Source organism: Muscardinus avellanarius, assembly GCF_963383645.1.
Source record: "Muscardinus avellanarius genome assembly, chromosome: 1".
NCBI classification, from domain to species: Eukaryota; Metazoa; Chordata; class Mammalia; order Rodentia; family Gliridae; genus Muscardinus; species Muscardinus avellanarius.
The window spans coordinates 110181528-110206187 of record NC_137786.1 but is presented as its reverse complement, the minus strand read 5'-3'; the positions used below and the strand labels follow the sequence as shown (position 1 = coordinate 110206187).

The window sequence follows — 24660 nt, the reverse complement described above, 5'->3', positions numbered from 1 at the left end:
AAACAGCTGCACACACAACTCGATCCCTTCTAGCTCTGCACCTTTCAAACCGTCTGCTACCTGAAGTCTCACAGCTTATGAGTGAGACCACCTGGGTGCAAATCAATTCTACTATTTGATAACTGTGGGACCATAGGCCAGCTACCTAACCGGAGATTGGTTTCCTCATGTGTAAACAGTGGCACTTCTCTGAGACTCAGGTTCCTGACCAGAAAATGGGGTTAATATTAGTATAGCCTTATAACTTTATTGTAACAACTTAAAGTATGTGGCACACACTATGTGTTCAACATATGTGAACTTTCTTTATTTTTAATTGGGAATTGAACCCAGAGGCATTCTACCCCCAAGCTACACCTTGTCCTTTAATTTTTAATTTTTTTTTTATTTTGCAGGGCATGGTGGCACACACTTGTAATCCCAACATTTGGGAGGCTGAGACAGGAGGATCGCAGCTCAAGGACAGCCTCAGCTACTTAGTGAGGCCCTCTGCAACTTAGTGAGACCCTGTTTCAAGATAAAGAATAAAAAACAGGGCTGGGGGCATAGCTCAGAGGTAGAATGCCCCTGGGTTCCATTCCCAGTACCACAGGGAAAAAAAAAAAAAAAAAAAAAAAAAGGAACAGTCTCCTTATGCTGAGACTGGCCTTGAACCTGCAAGCCTCCTGTCTTACCCTCCCAAGTACTGAGATTACAGGCTTGCACCACCATGTGGGCTAAATGTGAACTATTATCATTGTGATTATTTTATTCTTATGGACTGAGTGATGTTGGCAAAGAGGGGTTTGAGGGCATCTTTTTTTCCTGTGGTACTGGAGATTGAACCTAGGAACATTCTACCTCTGAGCTATTCCCCCATCTTCCCCCTCACAGTCTTCCAAGTACAGAGATTACAGGTGTGCACCACCATGCTCAGTTCTTATTTATTTATTTATTTAAGATTTTGTGGTACTGGGGATGGAACCCAGGGGCATTCTATATCCAAATTACTCCCCAACAGGATTTATTTTTATTCTTTATTTTGAAACAGTGTTTCACTGAGTTGCAGAGGGCCTCTCTAAGGCTGTCCACAAACCATGATCCTCCTGTCTCAGCCTCCTAAATGCTGAGATTACAAACCCGCACCACTATGCCTGGCACTTTTTATTTTGAAGCAGGGTCTAAGTTGCAGAGAGTTTCACTAAGTGGCTTAGGCTGGCTGCAAACCTCTGGTCCTCCTGTCTCAGCCTCTCAAGTACTAGGATTACAAGCATGTGCCATCACACACGGTTTTATTTTTTATTTATTTTATTTTTTATTTTATTTTTTGCGCAGGTCTGGGGATGGAACCCATGGGCATTCAACCCCCGAGCTACACCCCCTGCCCTATTTCTTATTCTTTATTTTGAAACTGGGTCTCACTGAGTTGCAGAGGGCCTCACTAAGTAGCTGAGGCTGTCTGTGAACCGCGATCCTCCAGTCTCAGCCTCCCGAATGCTGGGATTACAAGTGTGCGCCACCACGCCCAGCTGGTTTTATTTAAAAAAATTTTTTTTGGTGACACCAGGGATTGAACCCAGAGGCATTCTACCTCTCAGCTACATCCCCAGCCCTACCTTTTTACTTTGAAACAGGGTCTCACTAAGTTGTGGAAGGCCTCACAAAGTAGCTGAGGCTGGCTGCAAACCTGTGATCCTCCAGTCTCAGCCTCTGCCTCTCAAGTACTGGGATTATAGGTGTGCATCACCTCGCCTGGCTTAAATAGTAAATCTTATTTATTTATTTTTTTGGTACTGGGGATTAAACCCAGGTGTATTCTACCTCTGAATTATATCCCCAGACCTATTTTTTGTTTTGAGACAGGGTCTCGCTATGTTGCTGAGGTTAACCTTGAACCTACATCCTCCTGTCTCAGCCTCCCAAATACTGAGATTACGGATGTGCATCACCACATCTGATCTAATCCCTCCCCCCCCCCCCGGTAATGTAGATACATGGGGGGGGTTCTACCTCGGGGCTACACATGCACCCTTTATTTTGAAACTGGGTCTTGGTAAGATGCTGAGGCTGGCCTTGAACCTGTGATCCTCCTGTTTGAGCTTCCTGAATACTTGGATTACAGGCAAGCATCACCATGTCCAGCTTTAATAGTAAGTCTTTTTTTGTGTGTGTGGTACTGAGGGTTAACTCAGGAGCGTACTACCTCTGGGCTACACCCCCAGCATAATTTTATTTTTTATTTTGAAATAGGGTCTTACTAAGTTACAGAGGGCCTCACAAGTTGCTGAGGCTAGCCACGAACCTGCAATTCTCCTGTCTCAACCTCCCAAGCACTGGGATTACAAACATGTACCACCATGCCGGCTGCAACATTAAGCCTTAAAGAAGAATTTTAAGTGTCAGAAGCTTCTAGCCTTTTGCATGAAAAAGGCTAGAAGCTTGATTCTGCTCAAGGGTGGCAGTTACAGTTTAGTGATGTCCACTTCCCTGCTTCCACTTATGCTACTGTGGTTGTCATGAGACATATGGTTTGTCATTGGCTGGTGGTCTGGGGACCTGCAGTCACTATTTGCAGATGGCTAAACCTGAACTCCATCCAGACTGGCAGAAGTTTGTGTTTTCTTCGATTTTGACTGACTTTCTAATAACCCATGACCTAAAGTTCTGCCTCACTCGCTATACCAGTTATCTGTAATCACACACTGACCTAGGAAGAAGTGTCATCATTTGAATCTTTTAGTGAGTAGCCGCAGAGGGAATTCCAAGCATTGGGCAGGTGTGTGTGTGAGTCCTGCTGTTACTGCTGAAGAGCCTGCCCTTGTGGAAGAAATGCCTTGTATAGCTAGGCCTGGTGGTGCATGTTTGTAATCCCAGTACTTGGGAGGTTGAGATAGGATGGAAGGTTCAAGGACAGCCTCATCAAGTAGTGAAATTTTCATCAACCTTGTGAGACCCTGTTTCAGAATTAAAAAAAAATTGTGCTAGGGGTATACCTCAGAGGTAGAATGCCCCTGGGTTCAATCCCCAGTACCACAAAAATTAAAACAAACAATCAAAAAAGAAATGCTTTGTATATGGCAGGGGCCAACCTATTGAGTTGCTGCTGGGAAGAGGAACTCAATTGCTGCCCAATTACCTGGGGTAACATAGGGGCTGAGGTGATAGGCATAGTAACCTGGATGGCACACTGGGCATGGGCCTAGGATCATGGAACTGACCAACATACAGGTGGACTACTAAGAGTGGGGAGGGAGGTGCATAGAGCCGTCTGGGGATTGCTCTACAATTTAGGGAGCTGGACATACTCTGGATGCTTCTTTTGAACGTGATGGCCCACCCTGGTTTTGAAATTGTGCTGTTTGGAACAATGAGGGTAGCAAATGAATGGCCGCCATGGTACTTGTCAGCTGGGTATGGATACTGCACATGGGGTCTGGTTCTCTAGAACCAGAGGGATGAAGTTTTTTTCTTTCTTTTTTGATACTGGGAATTGAAGCAAGGAACATTCTACCCTGAGCTACACCTCCAGTTCTTTTTCTTCCTTTTTTTTTCTGGTACTGGGGATTGAATCCAGAGGCATCCTACTTCCAAGCTACACCCCCAGCCTGACTTTCTTTTTATTTAGAAACAGGGTCTCACTAGGTTGTCAACACTGGCTTTGAACTTGTAATCCCCCATCTCAGTCTCCCAAGTACTGAGATTACAAGCATGCCCACCATGCCTGAATTATCCATTTATTTCATTTTATTTTATATTTATTTATTTATTTATTTACTTATTTATTTATCTATGTGGTACTGGGGATGGAACCCAGAGGTCTCCTACCTCCGTTCCACACTCCCAAACCTATTTTATATTTTATTTGGAAACAGGGTCTAAGTTGCTGAGAGCCTACGTAGCTGAGGCTGGCTTCGAACCTATGTGATCCTCCTGTCTCAGCCTCCCAAGCGCGGGGATTATAAGCGTGCACCACCACACCCGGATCATTTATTTCATTTTAAAACGGGGTCTTGTTAAATTGTTAAGGCTGGCCTTGAATCTGTGATCCTCCTGTCTCAGCCTCCCAAGTACTGTGATTTCGGGCATGTGCCACCCTGCCAGCAGGATGAAATTTCTGAATGTGTGGTGGGAGTTCAGTTTCTGGATGGTTCCTCAAAATATGGGTTGTATGCCAGGCGTGGTAGCGCATGCTTGTAATCTCAGTATTTGGGAGGTTGAGACAGGAGGATCGCACAGGTTCGAAGCCAGCCTCAGCTACTTAGTGAGGCTCTCAGCAACTTAGACCCTATTTCCAAATAAAAATATGAAAAAGGTCTGGGAATGTAGCCCAGAGGTAGAAGGCCCCAGGGTTCGATTTCCAGTACTATAAAAAAAAAAAAGGATCTTAAGCTTGCTGGTACTTTTGTATACCTTATAATAATATTGACAAAATTACAGCTAGATTTTAAAGGGTAGAGTCAACTTGGCACATTTTAATCTTCATGTCTGGGTGCTTCTTTGATAAGTGATTTGCCAGCATGACTTGTTCCTGAAAGCCCATCACACATAGGTGGCATCTGAAAATGAAACTCTCATCATCTATGGATGTGATGAGGTTTGAACATCTTGGGGGCTGCTGATGTGGTCAACTTTCTTGGCCTCTTTCTCAGGATTATGCATCCTTTGCATCTATTTTCATAGTTTGTGTTTTTTTTTGGTGATGGTACTGGGGATTGAACCCATGGCATTTTTTCTCTGAGCTACACCCCCAGCTCTATTTTATTTTTATTTTGAAACAGGGTCTTGCTAGGTTGATGAGTCTTACTACTTGCTGAGGCTGTCTTTGAGCCTGTGGTCCTCCTGTCTCAGCCTCCCAAGTACTGGGATTGCAGGTATGTTCCACAGCGATCAGCTATCCTTTGTATTTTCTCCTTAAGTTGCTCTCTACAAGGAGAACACAGGATGCCTTTGAGGTCTGAATGCTACTGCATATGGATTTGCTGTATATCAAGGTAACAGAAGCCCTTATCACATTGTCCACTGGTTTCATCTTTCTGAGTAGAAGCTGTGCAAATGTTTTTTTTTTTTTTTAACCTGGATGAAGTCTGGGAATTGTTTCTAATAAGTTGGGTATTAGAAGCAGCAACAATTGATATGGAAAGCCACATATCTTTCAACAAATCAAAGGAGTCAAAGGATTTTGGGAAAAATGTTAAGTCTTCTGGTCTGAATGGAGCTTCATGTGGAGGCATTGCTGCTGACATTTTTTTTTTTCTCTGTGGTACTGGGGAATGGAATCCAGGGGCCTTCTACCGCTGAGCTATATTTCCAGACCCATTTTATATTTTTATTTGGAAACAAGGTCTCACTAAGGTGCTGAAAGCCTCACTAAGTAGCTAAGACTGGCTTCATACCTGCAAGATCCTCCTGTACCCATGAGATACTCCTGTCTCAGCCTCTGAAGTACTAGGATTACAAGTGTGTGCTTCCAGGCTCAGCAGTTTTTTGTTTTCGTGGTGGGTCTGGGAATGGAACCCGGGGGCATTCGACCTCTGAACGACACACCTTGCCCTAGTTTTTATTCTTTATTTTGAAACAGGGTCTCACTAAGTTGTGGAGGATTTCACTAAATAGCTGAAGCTATCTGTGAACTATGATCCTCCAGTCTCAGCCTCTCAAATGCTGGGAATTACATGCGTGCGCCACTACACCCGGCTAATTGTTTTTTATTTTTTTTTTTGAACCTAGAGATTGAACTCTGGATGTGTTCTATATCCAAGTTACAACCCCAGTCCTGTTTTAGTTTTTATTTTGTTTGAAACAGGGTCTCACTAGAGTTGTTGAGGCTAGCCGTGAACCTCCTGTCTCAGCTCCCAAGTACTGGGATTGAAGGCATGTACCACCATGCCTGGCTCTGAAGCCTTTACTACAAAGATCAAAGGTCAATGGCAATTCTCTTCCCATCCACGGAAATGGCATGGTTCATCCAGATTGTCCTTTCCATGGAAGGTTTTCCCACACTGCAAACATTTCAAAGGCTGGAAGGACTTCAAATAAACAGACACTGAAGAATTGTGTCCTGGGTACATTTGCCTTATACATGTCACCAGCCATCAAAGCACTCTGGGTAGGCACCACGCTCTCTTTGTGTTGTGGCCACAGATGCCCAGTGTAAGTTTCTGGTGCACGTTCCAGAGAACACTGGTTTTCCATGGCGGCTGAGGGATTAGAATAGCAGTCTGCTCCAGCTGATGCATCCTGTTCAGAGTATTTGGTTGAGCCTCATCAAACTGTTCCCTGTGGGAAAGTGTAGCAAATCCTGTGTCTCTTCACTCTTCATCCCATTTTTTCTGGTTATTTACAAGTGGATTAATTTTGGAGGACATTCTGGCTGTTGACTTGGGCCAAACAGCTTCTTTTCTTATTCCCTTTCTCAGCCTCTTGTTTTGCTAAACACATCTAGTTTCTCACCATCAGAATTGGGCATGGTGGTGCATGTCTGTAATCACAGTAATTGGGAGGCTAAGACAGGAAGATTGCAGGTTCAAAGTCAGCCTCAGCAACTTAGCAAGGCTCTCAACAACTTAATAAAACCCTGTTCCCAAAGGGAAAAATAAAAAGGGCAGGGGGTATAGCTGGGAGGTAGAATGACCCTGGGTTCAATCCCCATTACCACACTTATACAAAAATGACCCCATTTCAAGATTTTAAAAAAGCCCACAAAAAACAGGGCCAAGGGTGTAGGAGAGGTAGAATGACCCTGGAGTCCCATTGTCAGTGCCCCCCCCCCCCACACACACACAGAATTGAAATATTGTAACTGATCTCAGCTTATAAACTGGAAGCTACATTCAGGTCAGCTAATTCTTCTCTTGCTTTTGAAAAACTTTTCTTTTTTCTTCAGAAAGTCATGAATTTTTTGGTTCACAAACTCAAGATAAGAAACAATATACTAAATCTGAACCAGTTTTTGGCTGGGCTCCAGTTTTTTTTTTTTTTTTCCCTGTACTGGGTATTGAACTGAGGGGCATTCTACCTCCGAACTACATCTCCAGCCCTATTTTTTATTCTTTTTATTTTGAAACAAGGTCTCCTTAAGTTAAGGAGGGCCTAAGTAGCTGAGGCTGTCCGCAAACCCAGATCCTCTTGTCTCAGTCTCCCAGTACAGGGATTACAAGCATGTGCTACTATGCCTGGCTTTTTTTTTTTCCCCTTTTAATTCTTTTTTGTGGTGCTGGGGATCTAATCTAGGACCTTGTGTATTTTAGGCAAGCTTTCCACCACTACATCCTCAGCTTCAGAATCTTATTTAATATACACACGGGTCTTACTTGTCAACTAACAGATTCTGCTCCAGGTGATTTTTAGGCTTGATGTATAATTATCATTCATTATATCAGACAACTCAACCCATAAGTCTTCATGCAAATCTCTGTATTTTCTTTTTTGTGGTACTGGGGATGGAACCCAGGGGCATTCTACCTCCGAGCCACACCCCCAGCCCTATTTTTCATTCTTTATTTTGAAACAGGGTCTTACTGAGTTGCAAAGGGCCTTACTAAATAGCTGAGGCTGTCTGCGAACCACAATCCTCTTGTCTCAGCCACTCAAATGCTGGGATTACAAGTGTGCGCCACCATGCCTGGCTCGAATCCCTGTATTTTCTGTTCCCTTTATTGAAAGGAATTTTTAGATGAATATAGCAATCTTTCTGCTTAGACCTCCTGACAAGGGGTCCCTCCACAAGGCCAAACTGGGTGCATGGGAATGTGCCTTTTGGAAGCCACTACTCCAAGGAACCTGTCTTTATAGAGGACCAGAGGAAAAGTCAATGTCACTCAACTGAGGAAGAGCCTGGCTGGGGTTGGGTACAAGGAGCATGGTTTTGGCATACTGAAGAATATACATAATTACATCCCTCATGTCATAAGTTGTATGGATTGAAGGGCCAGGGCAGGTCTGGCTTCTAGTCATCCAGAACTGTGTCTTCACTCTCTTCTCCCTTATCTTCCTCAGTATCCTTAATTCTCTTCTTTTGCTTCCAGTGTATCTATAAAGCTCTGTAGAGTTTCCAGAGAATTGGAGTCATCTATACTCTTTGATCTATACTCTTTTTTGGGGGGTGGGTATTATAGATTGAACTCAGTGGTTATCCTCCAAGCTACATCCTTAGTTCTATAGGGTGTGTGTGTGTGTGTGTGTGTGTGTGTGTGTGTGTGTGTGTGTGTATTACTGGGAATTGAATGCAGGGCATTCTACCTCTGAGCCATACTCCCAAGCCCTATTTTATTTTTATTTTGAAAATAGGGTCTCACTAAATTGCTGAGGCTGGCATTGAACCTGTGATCCTCCTGTCTTAGCCTCCTTCTCAAGTACTAAGATAACAGGCATGTGCCACCACACCCCACTTCTTCCACATTCTTTTTTTTTTTTTTGTGGTACTGGGAATTGAACCCAGGGGCAGGCTACCTCCGAGCTACATCCCCAGCCCTATTTTTTATCTTGAAACAGGGTCTCACTAAGTTGCAGAGGGCCTCACTAAGTAGTTGAGGCTAGCTATGAACCTGTGATCCTCCTGTTTCAGCCTCCCACGTACTGGGATTACAAGCATGTGCCACCTACCCAGCTTCTTCCACATTCTTAAGTCAATGTGTCATTAGTGAAGTCTTCTACACTTAGTTATAAGCTATGTGGCCAGAGTCTGTGTACAGGGAAGATGTACACCAGTGTGTGTTCTGGACCCTCCACTGAAGTGTAGGAGGCACCATCTGCCAATGCCAAGTACACCACTCATGAGGTGGGCGAACCTGGTCATCAGTGTAGTTCTGGTGTGAGAAACAAGGGCACCTGTGCAGATGCTGGCAGTGTGTGTGAGCTCCATCTCTGGAGTTCACCCTTTCCCTACTGGACAGTGCCACGCCTATGGCAATAATGCAGCATGGGGGAGGGGACAGTTATCTGTCTACCACACGTGTGTTCATGATAAAAAAAAAAGTCTCTGCAATATACACGACATTGGATAAAAGAAGCTGGGAGATTGGTGGGTCCCAGATCTTTTTTCCCTAGGGGAGATGGAAGTCAAACTCCCAACCCTGCCACCTCCCTGCTTAGGTTTTCATTAAAGATCTTGGGTGACTTGTATTCAGATGCCTTAAGAAAATAAACTAAAACCCAACACGAAAAGAAGTGAGCCACCAAAAACCTACAGCTATAGTTTCTAGGATTAAGCATGGGTAATTTAGCCTTAGAAAAATGGAGGTAGAAGGCAGATACAGGAAGAAGGATGTGGCTTGAGAGAAAAGTGCAGAATGGACACAAGTTAAAATAAGCAACCAAACACTCCATTTTTCATGCAACCAACACTCTATGTTCCATTTTTGCTTGTGCCCCACAGTGAGCACTAGATGAGGGGATGAGTAAAGGAGGGGGCTGGGTCTGAAGGAAGAGAGGTCTGCTGCAAGGGAACCCTAAGTCAGGCCAGCCAGATGTTCCTGTCATTGCAGGCAAAAGGGAGGGCATGAGGAGCTTGGTTCTTGGGTTTCCAAAATCTTAAGCATATAGGATTGATCCCTGCCTACCTGAGGGGCAGTAAGTAAATATCAGCCATCCCTTCCCTATCTTGTGTGCATGGTACAGGGGATGTAACCCATGGGCATTCTAAATCCAAGCCCCTAGCCCCATTTTTCTTCTTAATTTTTTATTTTGAAATAGGGGAAGTTGTGGAGGGCCTCACTAAGTAGCTGAGGCTGGGGGTAAACCTGTGATCATACTGTCTCAGCCTCCCAAGTACTGGGATTACATATATGTACCATCATGCCCAGCTCCAGCCCTACTTTTTAGTTTTATTTTGAAACCACTGAGACTGATGTACATGCTGAGACTGTCCTTGAGCCTGTGATCCTCCCGTCTCAGCATCCTAAGTATGAGGATTACAAGCGTGCCCCGTCATGTATAGGGGTCTCTTCCCTATCTTGATGAGGTTTATACAACAAAGTCCTTCCATGCACTGGTTGAACAATCCCTGGAATTAGCCTGTAGCCTTCTCCTCCTTGCTCTCTGACCACTGCTTTCCATCTGTTTCATTTATGTCAATACGGTCTAGGGATGTCCTGTGTTGTAAGGCTGCCCTTGGTGTCTGGGGGGTTGTTTTTTGTTTTGTACAGGAGATTGAACCTGGGGGCACTCTGACTTCATACTACACTCCCATCCTTTATATTTTCATTTTAAAATAGGGTCTCACTAAGTTACTGAGGCTAGCCTTGAACCTTCTGGCTTTCCAGAATCTTTTTTTTTTGGTGGTACTGGGGGTGGAACTCAGGGGCTTTTCTACCTCTGGGCTATACTCCCAGATCTATTTTATATTTTATTTGGAAACAAGGTCTCACTAAGTTGCCGAGAGCCTCACTAAGTAGCTGAGGCTGGCTTCGAACCTGTGAGATCCTCCTGTCCCAGCCTCCCAAGTGCGGGGATTATAGGCTTGCGCCACCACGCCCGGCTCCAGAATCTCTTGAAAAACTGCATATGGTAATAAGAGGCTAGAGCTGGCTAGGATGCTGTTCTCTCTTTAGTTGCCCACCTCCCTTCCTGGCTCTCATTCATTTAAACTTTTGGGCTGACTTCTACAGACACCTGAGTTGGCAAGCCCTGCTGTAGAAGACCCAACAAGGAGAAGCACGGGAAGCGCCACTGCTCGAGGCTGGGCTTTCTCACCTGGCAAGTCAGTGACAGCAGGGTCCGCCAGCCGCCCGTAGTGCGTCATGAGCTTGAGCTTGGTCTCCTGTTTCCTGTGTTTCTTGCCCACATAATGTTGTTGAGCCATGACAGGGTCGTTGAAAGTTGCATGGCAGAGGCTGCAGAACTTGTCTGGGTCTATCATCTCTCTATTCGGGTGCAAGGCTAAGGTGGAGGCCACAAGGAAAGGATTTGTAAGGCGTTTCGAGAGAGCTGTGTGAGAGAGTTCAAACAAAAACAATGAAAAAATACGGAAGGCTCTGACAGGCTTTCAAGTAAGCTGAAGAGAAAGGCGGTCACCAGCCCATCGCACTTGCGGATGTGCACCGCTTGTGCGACTCCCACAGGGAGCGCCTTCTCTAGCTGGGAAGGTCTGAGGGAACCCAAAGAGCACTTCAGCTGCTCAGCAGCTTTAAGCTTTGGCAATCAAGCTGCCAAATTATTTGTGTGTGTGTGTGTGTGTGTGTGTGTGTGTGTGTGGTACTGGGGATTGAACCCAGGAGTATTCTACCTTTGAACTACACCCCAGCCAGATTTTCTTATTCTGAAACAGAGTCCTGCTATGTTGCTGAGTCTCACTAATTGCTGAGACTGTCCTTGAACCTGTGATCCTCCTAACTTAGTCTCTCAAGTACTGGGATCACACGAGTGTTCACTCTGCCCAGCTAAACTGCCAAATTATAAGAGATTCGAAGGGCATTCTTGTAGTCATTTCACCCATTAGAACGTTCTGGAATTTCACAGCAACTGGGATAAGCTTTTTTTTTTTTTTTTTTTTTTAATCCCCATCCTCAAAGTATACTTGTCACAGTGCTAGAAACCAATGCACTGATGTAGACATTGAGGTTCTGAGCTCATACAGGGCCAAACAGCCATTCTACCCGGGCGTGGTGGTGCACGCTTTTAATCCCAGCATTTGGGAGGCTGAGACCGGAGGATCGCAGTTCACGGACAACCTCAGCTACTTAGTGAGGCCCTCTGCAACTCAGTGAGACCTGGTATTCAAAATAAAGAATAAAAATAGGACAGGAGGTGTAGCTCGGAGGTCGAATGCCCCTGGGTTCCATCCCCAGACTCACAAAAAACAAAAACAAACAAACAAAAAATAACAGCCATTCTAGCAATGATTTTTAATTTTTTTGTGGTAATGGGGATGGAACCCAGGGGCATTCTACCTCCAAGTGACACCTCCCAGCCTGATTTTGTTTATTTGGAAACAGAGTCTCACTAGGTTGATGAGTCTCACTACTTGCTGAGGCTGTCCTTGAACCTGCAATTCTCCTATCTCAGCCTCCTAAGTACTGGGATTACAACAGGCTCTGTGCTGCCATTTCCAGTTTTATTTTTAAGGTGATACTAGGGATTGAACCCAGGGGCTTTCTACTTTCCAGCTACACCCCGCCCTATTTTAATTTTGAAATAGGGTTTTGCTAGGTTGCTGAGAGTCTCACTACATGCTGAGGCTATTCTCAAACCCATATCTTCCTGTCTCAGCCTCCCAAGTACTAGAGTTACAAGTGTGCACCACCATGCCCAGTTTACATTGTTTGAATTGGAATTATTCATAAGTGAGTGTTATTCTTATAAAAACAAGGTATTTAACATATTTTGTTTGTATACACTTATATACGGAATTAAATTTAGGTATACATAAAGCAAATAACACAGATACACACACAGACACATAACAAAGATCACAGGAAAAACAGTATTCCAAATGTTAACAGTGGCTATCTCCAAATGGTAAAATAATGTTAATTTTCCCTTCCATTTATTTATATTTTCTATATTTTTACAATATGCTTATATTACTTTTATGCTAGAAAAATGTTTGATTTCAGAAATAGCTATAAACTTGTGTAGTAACATGGAAATATACTTAAACTACAAAATTAAATAAAAAGCAAAATCAGGATATAGCCAGGAACGGTGGCACATGCCTGTAATCCCAGTACTTGGGGGAGGCTGAAGGCAGGAGGATAGCAGGTTTGAGACCAGCCTCAGCAACTTAAATTGTTTCAAAATAATAAATAAAAACTGGGCATGGTGGTGCATAACTGCAATCCCAGTACTTGGGAGGCTTAGACAGATTGCAAGTTTCAGGCTAGCCTCAGCAATTTAGTGAGGCCCTCTGCAATTTATTTAAACCCTGTTTCAAAACAAAAAAAATAAAATAGGGCTGAGAGCTGGAAGTATAGCTCATAGGTAGAATGCTCCTAGGTTCAATCCCTAGCACCACAAATATGTAAATAAACATTAAATAAATAAATAAAAGGGCTGGGAGTGTACCTTGTATGTAGAATGTCCCTGGGCTTAATCTCTAGTACCAAAAAAGAAAAATCTGGATACAATGGTTCATGTACTATGATTACAACTATATAAAAATATCTGTATGGGGCAAAGGCTGAAAATGAGTATGTAAAATAAACTATTTAGCATGGAAGTTTTGGGATCAGCCATGATCCAGAGACTTTCTCCATTCATGGAAAGGCAAGTCTATGGCCTGATAAGGTTCAGTTATTAAGGTGGTTTCCCTTGATCTAATGCTTAATTGTGGCACCATATTGGTACCAATACTGACTTTAAACCAAAGCAATCAGTACTAGTGTACGTTAATGATGAATCAGTCAGCCATAAGCAAGGTCAATGACATGCTCCAGGTGGTGGATGCCTGACCAGCTACTGCATTTTATGAGAGAATTCTACTCACTGGCTATCTCAATGACAATGACAAGAGCAACCGTCATTTACTGCCTGGCATGTAGTAAACTACGAATGTCACATGCTAGGCATCTAACATCTCTACATCTACTATAGCGTGGGTTTTTTAAAATGTGCATTATTTGCCCTCCCATCTATAAGGAGAGAACATTAACACTTTTCTTTTGGTGTGTGTTATACTGAGGATTGAACCCAGGGCAATTCTACCTTCGAGCTCCACACCCAGCCCTTCTTATTTGGAAAGAGGATCTCCCTAAGATGTTGAGAGCCTTGCTAAATTGCTGAGGCTAGCTTCAAACCTGCAATTCTCCTGTCTCAGCCTCCCAGGTACTCAGATTACAGGTGTGCACCACCACACATTCTACAGCTGAGGAAGCTCAGACACTAAGTCATACGAATGGTTAATAGCAGTGCCAGGATTTCTTTCTTTCCTTTTTTTGGTAGTACCAGAGATTGAACGCAGGGGCATTCTACCTCTGAACTATATCTTCAGCCCTATTTTATTTTTATTTTGAAACAGGGTCTCACTACTTGCTGAGGCTGTCCTCAAACCTGTGATTCTCCTGTCTCAGCTCCCCAGGTACTGGAATTACAAGTGTCTTTTTTCTGGTGGTACTGGGGATTGAACCCATGGGTGTTCTACTCCAGCCCGTTTTATTTTGTATTTTGAAATAGGGTCTTGCTAAATTGCTGAGGTCTCAAACCTGTGATCCTCCTGCCTCAGCCTCCCAAGTACTAGGATTACAGGCATGTGCCACCATGCCCAGCTTCTTGTTTTTATAATACTGTTAAAATAAAAAAGATAGCAAGAGCCAGTACTATGGAAAAAAAAAAAAAAAGATAGTAAGTACTATAAGTAGTATAGTCTACTTCTTGGTTTAAAATAGAGAAACAAAAACTACCAAGAAAAAAATGAAATAAAAATTAAAAAACTCACTTTTTTAATTTTTATTTTTTTTGTGTGTGTGGTACTGAGGATTGAGCCCAGGGGCATTCTACCTCCGAGCTATACCCCTAGTCCTATTTTTATTTTTTATTTTGAAACAAGGTCTCAATAAGTCATGGAGGGCCTCACTAAGTAGCTGATGATAGGCATGAACCTGCAATCCTCTTGTCTCAGCCTCCCAAGTACTAAGATTACAAGTGTGTACTACCATGTCCCCCGGCAACTATCACTCTTTTTTCTTTTTCTTTTCTTCTTCTTCTTTTTTTTTTTTTGGTGGTACTGGGGATGGAACCCTTCTACCTCCGGGCTACACTCCCAGACCTATTTTATATTTTATTTGGAAACAGGATCTCTTAAGCCAACAAGATTGGCTTCGAACCTGCATGATCCTCCTGTCTCTGCCTCCCAAGCACGGGGATTACAAACATGCGCCACCACGCCCGGCCTATCACTCTTTTCTAATGCAGTTAGCAGAGTTACAATCTCCCAGCAAGCCAGGAGTTAACGAGATGAAAGTGAGGGCTGAGCCCCAGTGGTGACAAGATAAAAGAGGCTATTTTAGAAGTCACTGCACTGGGATTGGATCCACAGCAGCTGCAAACAGCTTGCTGGGCAGTAGTGTTGGCACTGAAGTATCCTGCTTTGAAAGGCAAGTCCTTGGTCTTGAGAGCAACAGCCAGCTTTTGAGGATAAAAGCGAACAGGGCATAACCTGAACATGCAAAAAAGACAAGGGCGCAGCTTCCAACTTAGAGCATAGTAATGAGAGCAGGTGGGAGGTTGGGTCGGAGTCTATGGGAGAAAGGCAGAGAGAGGAAACTGCAGGGTGTGCATGGCCTGGAGGACTCTGGTACTTCTTAGCTGTAATTATTAGCTAGGACAATAGCCCAGGCCAAGAAGCTTCTACTGAAAAAAAAAAAAAAACAAAAAAAAACCCAGTGGAACCCAAGAAAGGGAGGTTAGGTGAGCATAGTTCTGGTCTATTTTTTACTTTGTGGTATTGGTGATTGAATCCAGGGGCATTCTACCTTCAAGCTACACTCCCAGCCCTATTTGATTTCTTATTTTGAAACAGGGCCTTGCTAGGTTGGTGAGTCTCCCTACTTGCTGAGGCGATCCTTGAACCTATGTTCCTCCAGTCTCAGCCTCCCAAGTGCTGGGATCAGTTGTGCACCACCACACCTGGCTAGGTGAGCAGTTCTGAAGCTGTATTTCAATAAAGTGGGGTCTACTTTGATGTTTGTAAGGGCTCTCAAAAAACAGTTCAAATTCTCCAAGCTTGTGGTCCCAGTGAGCATTTCTGGGAGCACCTGGCAATGGTACCCTGAAGATGGGAGGGGTCCCAAAATAGCACTACTCAGGAAAACCAGTACCTTCCACCTTAGTGGATTGCTGCTTCAGCTTTAAGTTCTTTGCGTGGGTCTTCCCCAGGTAGTGCGACTGGGCCACGACAGGGGAGGAAAAGGTCATGTTACAGATGGGGCAGCACTGGTTCTTGTCTTTGCTTCTGCTGCTTTTCTGGTTGGAAGAAAGAACACAGGTCTGATCATGCTACTGCCAGTCAGAAAATCTTCAATGGTTCCCCACTTGCCCATGGGATCCTGCGCATTTAAGACCCACTTCACATGGCAATCCCCAACCTACCTTTCTGGATTCTTCTCCAGCTACTTTGTCCCAAGCTCTACTCATCATTTCCCACTTTATTCTTTGGTGCCTTCTTGTTTTGTATGGAGCATTCCTACTGTCTAGAATGTTCTTCCTTCCTTTCCTGGCATCATGTCTGCTTAGCCTTTAAAGCAGTTTAAATATCTGCTCATCAGCCGGGAGACTTTTACTCAAGAGAATCATCCCAGCAAACAATTATCAAGCCCCTTTGTATGTGTATTCCAGGAAGAATTAATCTTATTCCTCCTCTGTAATCCGAGAGTGCTAAATCAACCTCTGTAATACTGCTTGCCAATGCCCTAAACTGACAGTGTCATAGTTTAGGAGACTTCTGTGAACTCAAGTGCAACATTTGGGAGTAGATGATCTGACTCATCTTTTGCTTCCTGTCCCTTACACCCTGTTAGAGTCTGGTACACAGTAGATTCTGAATACGCACATTTTTGCTGCCTCCCCGCCCCCCAGTACTGGCAATCAAACCCAGAGAGCTCTATCTCTAGCCCTTAGTTTTTATTTTGAGACAGGGTTTTGCTAAATTGTCCAGGTTGGCCTTGAACTTGCGATCTTCCTGCCTCAGCCTACTGAGAGGCTAGAATTATAGGTGTATACCACTACACCCAGTATAATTTTTTTTTCTGGTATTTGTGGTATTAGGGATTGAACCTAGGGGTATGTTTTGTTTTTGAAGCAAGATCTCACTAAGTTTCTGAGGGTCTTGCTGAGCTGCTGAGGCTGGCCACAAACCTGAGATCCTCCTGTCTTAGTTTCCAAAGTACTAGGATAACAGGCCTTACTTATCATTAGGTTTATTTATTTATTTACTTATTTATTGTGGTACTGGGGATTAAACCCAAGGGCTTTCTACTTCTAAGCTACACCTCCAGCCTTTTTAAAAATTTCATTTTAATTAATGAATTAATTTTTTTTGCAGAACTAGGGATTCAACCCAGGGACAGCATACTCTTTTGTGTGTGTGGTGGTACTAGGGTTCCTGGAAGCCCTTCTACTTCCGGGCTACACTCCCAGGCCTATTTTTTATATTTTTATTTGGAAACAGGGTCTCTTAAGTCAGCACAGCTGGCTTCGAACCTGCGCGATTCTCCTGTCTCCACCTCCGAAGTGCGGGGGTTACAAGCGTGCGCCACCACGCCCGGCGCCGGGACAGCCTACTTCTAAGCTACACTCCCAGCCTTATTTTTTATTCTTTATTTTGAAAAAGGATCTCACTAAGTTGTGGATGGCCTCATTAAGTGGTTGAGGCTGGCCACAAACCTGCAATTTTCCTGCCTCAGCCTTCCAAGTACTGAGATTATAAGCATGTGCCACCCTGCCAGGCTCCCCGAGCCCTTTTTTATTTACTTTTTTTTTTTGTAGTACTAGGAATTCAACTCAGGGGCATTCTACCTCTGAGTTATACCCACACTATTTTTTTTTTTTTTTTTGTGGTGGTGGTACTGGGGTTCCTGGAAGCCCTTCTACCTCCGGGCTACACTCCCAGACCTATTTTTTATACATTTTTATTTGGAAACAGGGTCTCCTAAGCCAGCGCGCGCGGCTGGCTTCGAACCTGCGCGATCCTCCTGTCTCTGCCTCCCAAGCGCGGGGATTACAAGCGTGCGCCACCATGCCCGGCCTTTTTTTTTTCTTTTTAATATTGAAACAGGCCGGGCGTGGTGGCACATGTTTGTAATCCCTGCGCTTGGGAGGCAGAGACAGGAGGATCGCGCAGGTTTGGAGCCAGTGCGCGCGCTGGCTTAGGAAACCCTGTTTCCAAATTAAAAAAATGTAAAAACAGGTCTGGGAGTGTAGCCCAGAGGTAAAAGGGCTTCCAGGAACCCCAGTACCACCACCACCAAAAGAAAAAAAAAAAAAAAAAAGAAACAGGATCTCACTATGTTGATAAATCTCACTATTTTAAGAGTTTGAGACTGTCCTCAAACCTGTGATGTTCCTGTCTTATCCTCCCAAGTACTGGGATTATAGGTATGTACCACCATGCCTGGCTTATTTTTATTTTGAGAGAGGCTCTTGCGGTTGCTGAGGGTCTCACTAAATTGTTGGGGCTGGCTTTTAATCTGTGATCCCCGTCTCAGTTTCCTGGTGTTGAGGTTACAGGTGTGCACTACCACTCTAGACCTGGGCCTGTAATTCCTTGTTGGTGGTAGGTGCTGTGATCTCTTTTGAACTACTCGTCCTTTGATGAGTTGTTGAAGGAACAAAGGTACAAGTTGATCTTGTCTTCCTGAATTCTAAATCCAAAGAAGGGCAACCAGGGATGAGTCCAGTGAATTTCCTAAAGGGAAAAGCAAGGTCCTTCTAAACCACTGACCACAAGATTAAGAGGCAGCAGTTTGTAAACTTGTTTGTTGAACATCTACTAGGAACTAAATTTAATCTAACAATACATATATATTTTTTCTACCTCTGAGCCATCTGTCTCAGCCTCCCCAGTACTAGGATTATAGGTGTGCACCACCATGCCTGGCTACAGTATCTTTTTTAATAGTATGGGGATTGAACCCAAGGGCATTTTACCTTCAAGCTACACCCCTCCCCTTTTAACAATTTTTTATTTGTTTTGAAACAGGGTCTTGCTATGTTGCTGAGGCTGTACTCAAACTTGCAATCCTCTTGTTTCAGCCTTTCAAGTACTGGGATTACAGGTGTGTACCACCATACTAGGCCATGATTATCTTTTTTTTTTCTTTTCTTTTCCCTTTTGTGGTACTGGGGATTGAACCCAGTGGTATTCTATCTCTGAGCTATACCCCCAGCCCTATTTTATTTTGAAACAGGGTCTTACTGAGTTATGAGGGCCTTGCTAAATTGCTGAGGCTGGCTTTGAATCTGCAATCCTCCTTTTTCAGCCTCAAAAGCAGTACTTTTACAGGCATATCCTACCATACCTGGCTTTTATTTTATTTTATTTTTGGCGGTACTGGTACTAAGGATGATCCCAGGGGCATTTGACCTCCGAGCTACACCCCCAGCCCTATTTATTTATTCTTTATTTTGAAACAGGGTCTCACTGAGTTGCAAAGGGCCTCACTAAGTGGCTGAGGCTGTCCACGAACTGCGATCTTCCTGTCTCAGTCTCCCAAATGCTGGGATTACAAGTGTGCACCACCATGCCTGGCTTTTTGCTTTTTTTTTTTTTTTTTTTTTTTTGTGGTACTGGGGTTCCTGGAAGCCCTTCTACCTCTGGGCTACACTCCCAGACCTATTTTACATTTTTATTTGGAAACAGGGTCTCCTAAGCCAGCGCGCGCGGCTGGTTTTGAACCTGCGCGATCCTCTTGTCTCTGCCTCCCAAGCGCGGGGATTACAAGCGTGCGCCAACACGCCCGGCTTTTGCTTTGTTTTGAAACAGAGTTTTGCTAGGTTGCTGAGTCTTACTACAATGCTGAGGCTGTCCTTGAACCTGTATTCTCCTATCCCAGCTTCACAAGTACAGGGATTATATGCATGTGCCACTATGCCCAGCTTTACAATATCTTTTTTTTTTTTTTCCCAGTACTGGGGATGGAACCCAGGGGCATTCTAACTCTGAGCTATACCCCCAGCCCTATTTTTTATTCGTTATTTTGAAACAGGGTCTCACTGAGTTGCAAAAGGCCTCACTAAGTAGCTGAGGCTGTCCATGAACCACGATCCTCTTGTCTCAGCCTCCCAATGCTGGGACTACAAGCATGTGCCACCACACCAGGCTTATGGTATCTTTTTTTTTTTTGGTGGTACTGAGATTCCTGGACACCCTTCTACCTCCGGGCTATACTCTCAGACCTATTTTATATTTTTTATTTGGAAACAGGGTCTCTTAAGCCAACACGGCTGGCTTCGAACCAGCGCAATCCTCCTGTCTCTGCCTCCCAAGCATGGGGATTACAAGCGTGCGCCACCACACCTGGCTATATCTTAATAGGTAGAAATGATCTCTACTTCATAAGTGAAATTCAGAGTTCAATTAAGTGACTTACCCAAAGTAACCCACCCAGGCTGATACAGAGCCTGATCTTATGACTTCTCATCTCACCATGAGCATAGCTTCCCACAGAACAAAATTAATGGTACTCCTGAGAGATGGGGGTTGTTTTAACATAATTCTCACAGTCTTTTTTTTTGTTGCGGTACTGGGATTGAACCCAGGGGTATCCGTTTCTACCCTCAGCCCTATTTTTCATTCTTTATTTTGAAACAGGGTCTCACTAAGTTGTGGAGGGCCTCATTAAATAGCTGAGGCTGGCTTCGAATCTGAGATCCTCCTGTCTCAGCCTTCCAAGTACTGCACCACCATGCCTGGCTTCTCACAGTAATTCTAAGCAGAAAAAGAAAAAAAAATGCAATTACCTCTAATCAGCATAGGCATTTTTATTTACTTTTTTTTTTTTTTTTGCATTACTGAGGATTGAATCCAGAGCCATTCTACCTCTGAGCTACACCCCCAACCCTATTTTTTATTCCTTATTTTGAAACAGTGTCTCACTGAGTTGCAAAGGGCCTCACTAAGTAGCTGGGACTGTCTGTGAACGACAATCCTCCTGTCTCAGCTTCCCAAATGCTGGGATTACAAGTGTAGGCCACCATGCCCGGCTTGATTTACTTACTTATTCAAAATATTCAAATGTTAAATTCAGTTCTTTCCCACTGCTCTCAAAAAAGTAAGCAGTCTTGCTTTCTTCTACTATGGGGGGCGAGGGGCTCCTTGTCCTGCTCCAATAAACTGCTGGGTAGTAATGCATAATAATGGTTCCACTTACTGAATCTGTACTATGTGCCAGGTTCTGCATTGGGTGCTTTTTTATAAACCTTTTCTCATTTTAGGGAAAATCTTTAAAAGTAGTTCCTCATTTTTACAGAGGAAGAAATAGGGCTCACGGAAATAATAAGATCTGCCTAATGCACACAAAAGGGCCAGTATTTGCAGCCAAGCCAGTCTGACTCAAAGCCCACGCTCTTGCACCACCAACCTGCTTGCTGGCTTCATCAGGAAGCGAGCAGTCTCAACATGGCAGCTGTATTACCTGATCTGAGTCTAGTCTCTTCGTTTCCCCCTTTAATGTCTCCAATCCATGGATTGCTAGGTATCTCTTCACTTTGTTGGCATGTTTTCTGCTCTGCAAGAACCCAGGAAAAAGATCAAAGATAGCTAACTGCCATTTGATATTGAAGGCATTCAAAAACACTAGATGTTCATCTGATTCATCCTTATAAAACCTTTTTTTTTTTTCCACTACTAGGGATTAAACTCAGGGACATTCTACCTCTAAATTACACCCTCAGCCCTATTTTTTTATTCTTCATTTTGAAACAGGGTCTCACTATGTTGCTGAGGGCCTCATTAAGTAGCTGATGCTGGCCGCAGACCTGTGATCCTTCCTGTCTCATCCTCCCAAAGTACTGGAATTATAAGCACATGCTACCACACCTGGCGTGCATAAAAACTTTTGAATTGGAGGGGGAGAAAGAAACTTAGTTTATTCAGTTTCTACTCTGTGCAAAGAACTTGCATGTTATCAAATTCAACCTTGACAACTGTCTAATCTTCTTACACATGAAAAGAGTGAGGCTGAAGATGGTGAAGTTTCTTGGCTAAAATGAGTAGCAAAATTCTGATTCAAACTCAGGTCTATATAGGGCCATACCTTATACTTTCTACTATACCAAGCTACAAGGGAAGATCAAATGATTCTGATTTGAATGGGAGAAATGAGACTCAGAGAAATCAAGTCAATCTTCAAGTCACAAGCCAACATTCAAGAAAGCAATGCCTGGTGGCTACAAAAGAATTATACTTTACCATGAAAGCCAGGGAGAAGTGAGGACTTGGCACGGGGTTGAAAAAACAAAGCAGTGTTAAAGGCAAAATGGTCTACCTGGTAATGTGCCAGCTTCTGGGACTCAGAAATCAGCAAGGCGCAGCAAACCTTACACTGGGTGTTGGTGAAGAGACACTGGTTCTTCTGGATCATGTGTTCTACTACAGAGAAAAAAGAAAAAATCTGAGTTGACAAACACTACCTCAATAGCAGTGTCTTTGAACTCTGTCTCAAACATAAGCACTGTGTAATGGAATGCCATACTAGTAGTACATATGTAAACCTAAGTTGTCACCCTCTACTGGAGTCATGACTCATGCTATGGTCTCACACCTGTATTATTACTTTTCTTTTACTTTTTTTTTTTGTAATAGGAATTGAACTCAAGGGCATTCTACTGCTGAGCTACATCTGCAGCCCTATTTTATTTTTTATTTAGAAACAGGGTTTTGCTAAATTGCCAGGCTGGCCTTGAACCTGCAATCCTCCTTTCTCAGCCTCACAAGTACTGGATTTACAGGTGTGTACCACTGTGCTCAGCTTTGGCATTCTACCTGTAAGCTACACTCACAACCTTTTTATTTCATTCATTCATTTCTTTATTTATTGTGCTGAGGACTGAACCCAGACACATTCTACCTCCAAGCTACACCTCCCCCAACTCTTTTTTTGTTTTGTTTTGAAAGAGGATCTTGGTAGGGCATGGAAACACACACTTATTACTCCAGTACTTGGGAGGCTGAGACAGGGGCATTGCAGGTTTGAAGCCAGCCTTGGCAACTTAGTGAAGCTCTCTGCAATTTAGTGACACCCTCTTCCCAAATAAGAACTCAAACAGGGTTGGGGGGTATATCTTGGAGGTAGAAAGCCTTTGGGTTCAACCCCCAATCCCTAGTCAAAAAAAAAAAAAAAAAAAAAAGTCGGGTGTGGTGGCGCGCGCTAGTAATCCCAGCATTCGGGAGGCTGAGACAGAAGGATCGAAGTTCGCGGATTGTCTCAGCTACTTAGTGAAGCCCTCCGTAACTTACTGAGATCCTGTTTCAAAATAAAGAATAAAAAATGCAGGGCAGGGAGTGTGGCTCGGAGGTCGAATGCCCCTGGGTTCCATCCCCAGATCCGCAAAATAAATAAAATAAAATAAAAATTAAAAAAAGGAAGAGGAGCTTGCTAAATTGCTGAGTCTCCCTAAATTGCTGAGGCTGGTCTTGAACCTGCAATCTTCTTGTCTCAACCTCCAAGTACTGGAATTATGGGATCCAAGGCAGGCACCACAGTACTGAGAGGTAAGAGAGAATAGAGGTGGGGAGTTCTGGAGACTTGGTCGATGGGAAGCCAGGGAGAAATGGCACTGAGTGCCAAGGTTCTGGCAAGGAAGTTCTCGAGTTTGGGGTTAAGCTGCGCTCTGGTGAATGAGGGGGGAGGGGGCGTCGGTGCTGAGGCCCCGACCGTCCGGAGGCCGGCCGGGCAGACCAGCCCCCATCCCCGGGTGCTTCAAGCAAGAAGGCGGGCCCTGCGTCAAGAGGCGTGACCGGGGCCGGGGGCGGCCCGCCGTCCGCGCCCCGCGAGCCCGGCCGGCGAGGGGCTTCCGTCCTGAGGCCGCACTCACCTTCCTCTCTCCCCACCGGCTGCGCGGTGGACGCCGCCTCCCACTGGCGGCGCGCCCTCTCGCGGCCGGGGCCGCGGCCCTCCCGCTGCTCTGTGCTCTTGTGTTGCCCGGCCTCCCCGTGGTCCGCAACCTCTCGGGTGCTCAACACCGGACACTCCATCTTTCCCGTAAGCCTCGGAGGGTCAAAAGCGGCTCCGCGCCTCGGCATCGCGAGATAAGGGCCGGCGGGGACTCGGCCCGGCGGCAAATCTCGCGAGGTTTGGGCGCCGCTCGCGGGGCGGGGCCTCGCTCGGCTGTCTCCAGCAGCCTTTGCGGGTTGTCAGTGTAGAGTGGAGTGGGAAGCCGGTCGCGCAGCCAGGCTCCTCTCTTTCGGATGGGCTCGTGCGGATCTTTGTTCGCTTACTCGCGGTCAGCCATTGATATTTCTCATTTTGTCCCATTACGTGGAACAACGCTTCCCTTTTCACTAAAAGGCCAGATCCTACAAATGGTTTACTTGAGGAGTTCTTACTAAATGCCAGAGCCAGTACTGATTCTATCACTTTTTTTTTTTTTTTTTTTTTTTTTTGCGGTACTAGGGATTGAACTCAGGGGCATTTTACCTCCGAGCTACACCCCTAGCCCCATTTTTTTATTCTTTTTATTTGAAACAGGGTCTCACCAAGTGGCAGAGGGCCTCAGAAGTAGCTGAGTTCGGCCGCGAACCTGCGAACCTGTCTCAGCCCCCCCAAGTACTGGTATTTCAAGAGTGGACCACTGCATCACACATATCACTTTTTTTCTTTTTACTGTTGTTGGCACTGGGGATTGAACCCAGAGGCATTCTCTCTCCAAGGTACACAAACAGCCCTTTTTATCTATTTCTTTTTTGGGGGAGGGAGGGTACTAGGGATGAAACCCAGAGACATTCTACCTCCAAGCTGCACACCCAGGCCAGTTTTATTTCTTATTTAGAGAAACAGGGTCTCACAAGGTTGCTGAGAGCCTCCTTCAGTTGCCAAGCTAGGTTTGAACCTGTGATCCTTCTGTCTAAGCCTCCCAAGTACTGGGATTAAAAGCATGCACCACCACGCCCAGCTTCTTTTATTTTTTTTATTATTTACTTATTTATTTATTTTAGTGATACTGGGGTTCCTGGAAATCCTTCTACCTCCGGGCTACACTCCCAGACCTATTAATATATTTTTTTTGTTTGGAAATAGGGTCTCAAGCCAGTGA

The 24660-nt window shown here is 44.4% G+C and overlaps 1 protein-coding gene across 1 annotated transcript in view; it reads right to left on the bottom strand.

The window, feature by feature from the left end:
* The window catches only part of ZNF346 (zinc finger protein 346), a gene marked incomplete at both ends in the record, with an annotated part of 30443 nt that extends 6841 nt beyond the window's left edge, over positions 1 to 23602 (bottom strand). Inside the window, 5 exons of the mRNA XM_080712974.1 lie at positions 10669 to 10902; positions 15729 to 15873; positions 21042 to 21134; positions 21894 to 21997; positions 23443 to 23602. Coding sequence (XP_080569100.1) covers positions 10669 to 10902; positions 15729 to 15873; positions 21042 to 21134; positions 21894 to 21997; positions 23443 to 23602 — 736 coding nt within the window. The remainder of the gene's footprint in view (positions 1 to 10668; positions 10903 to 15728; positions 15874 to 21041; positions 21135 to 21893; positions 21998 to 23442) is intronic.
* Between the last annotated feature and the right edge of the window lie 1058 nt (positions 23603 to 24660).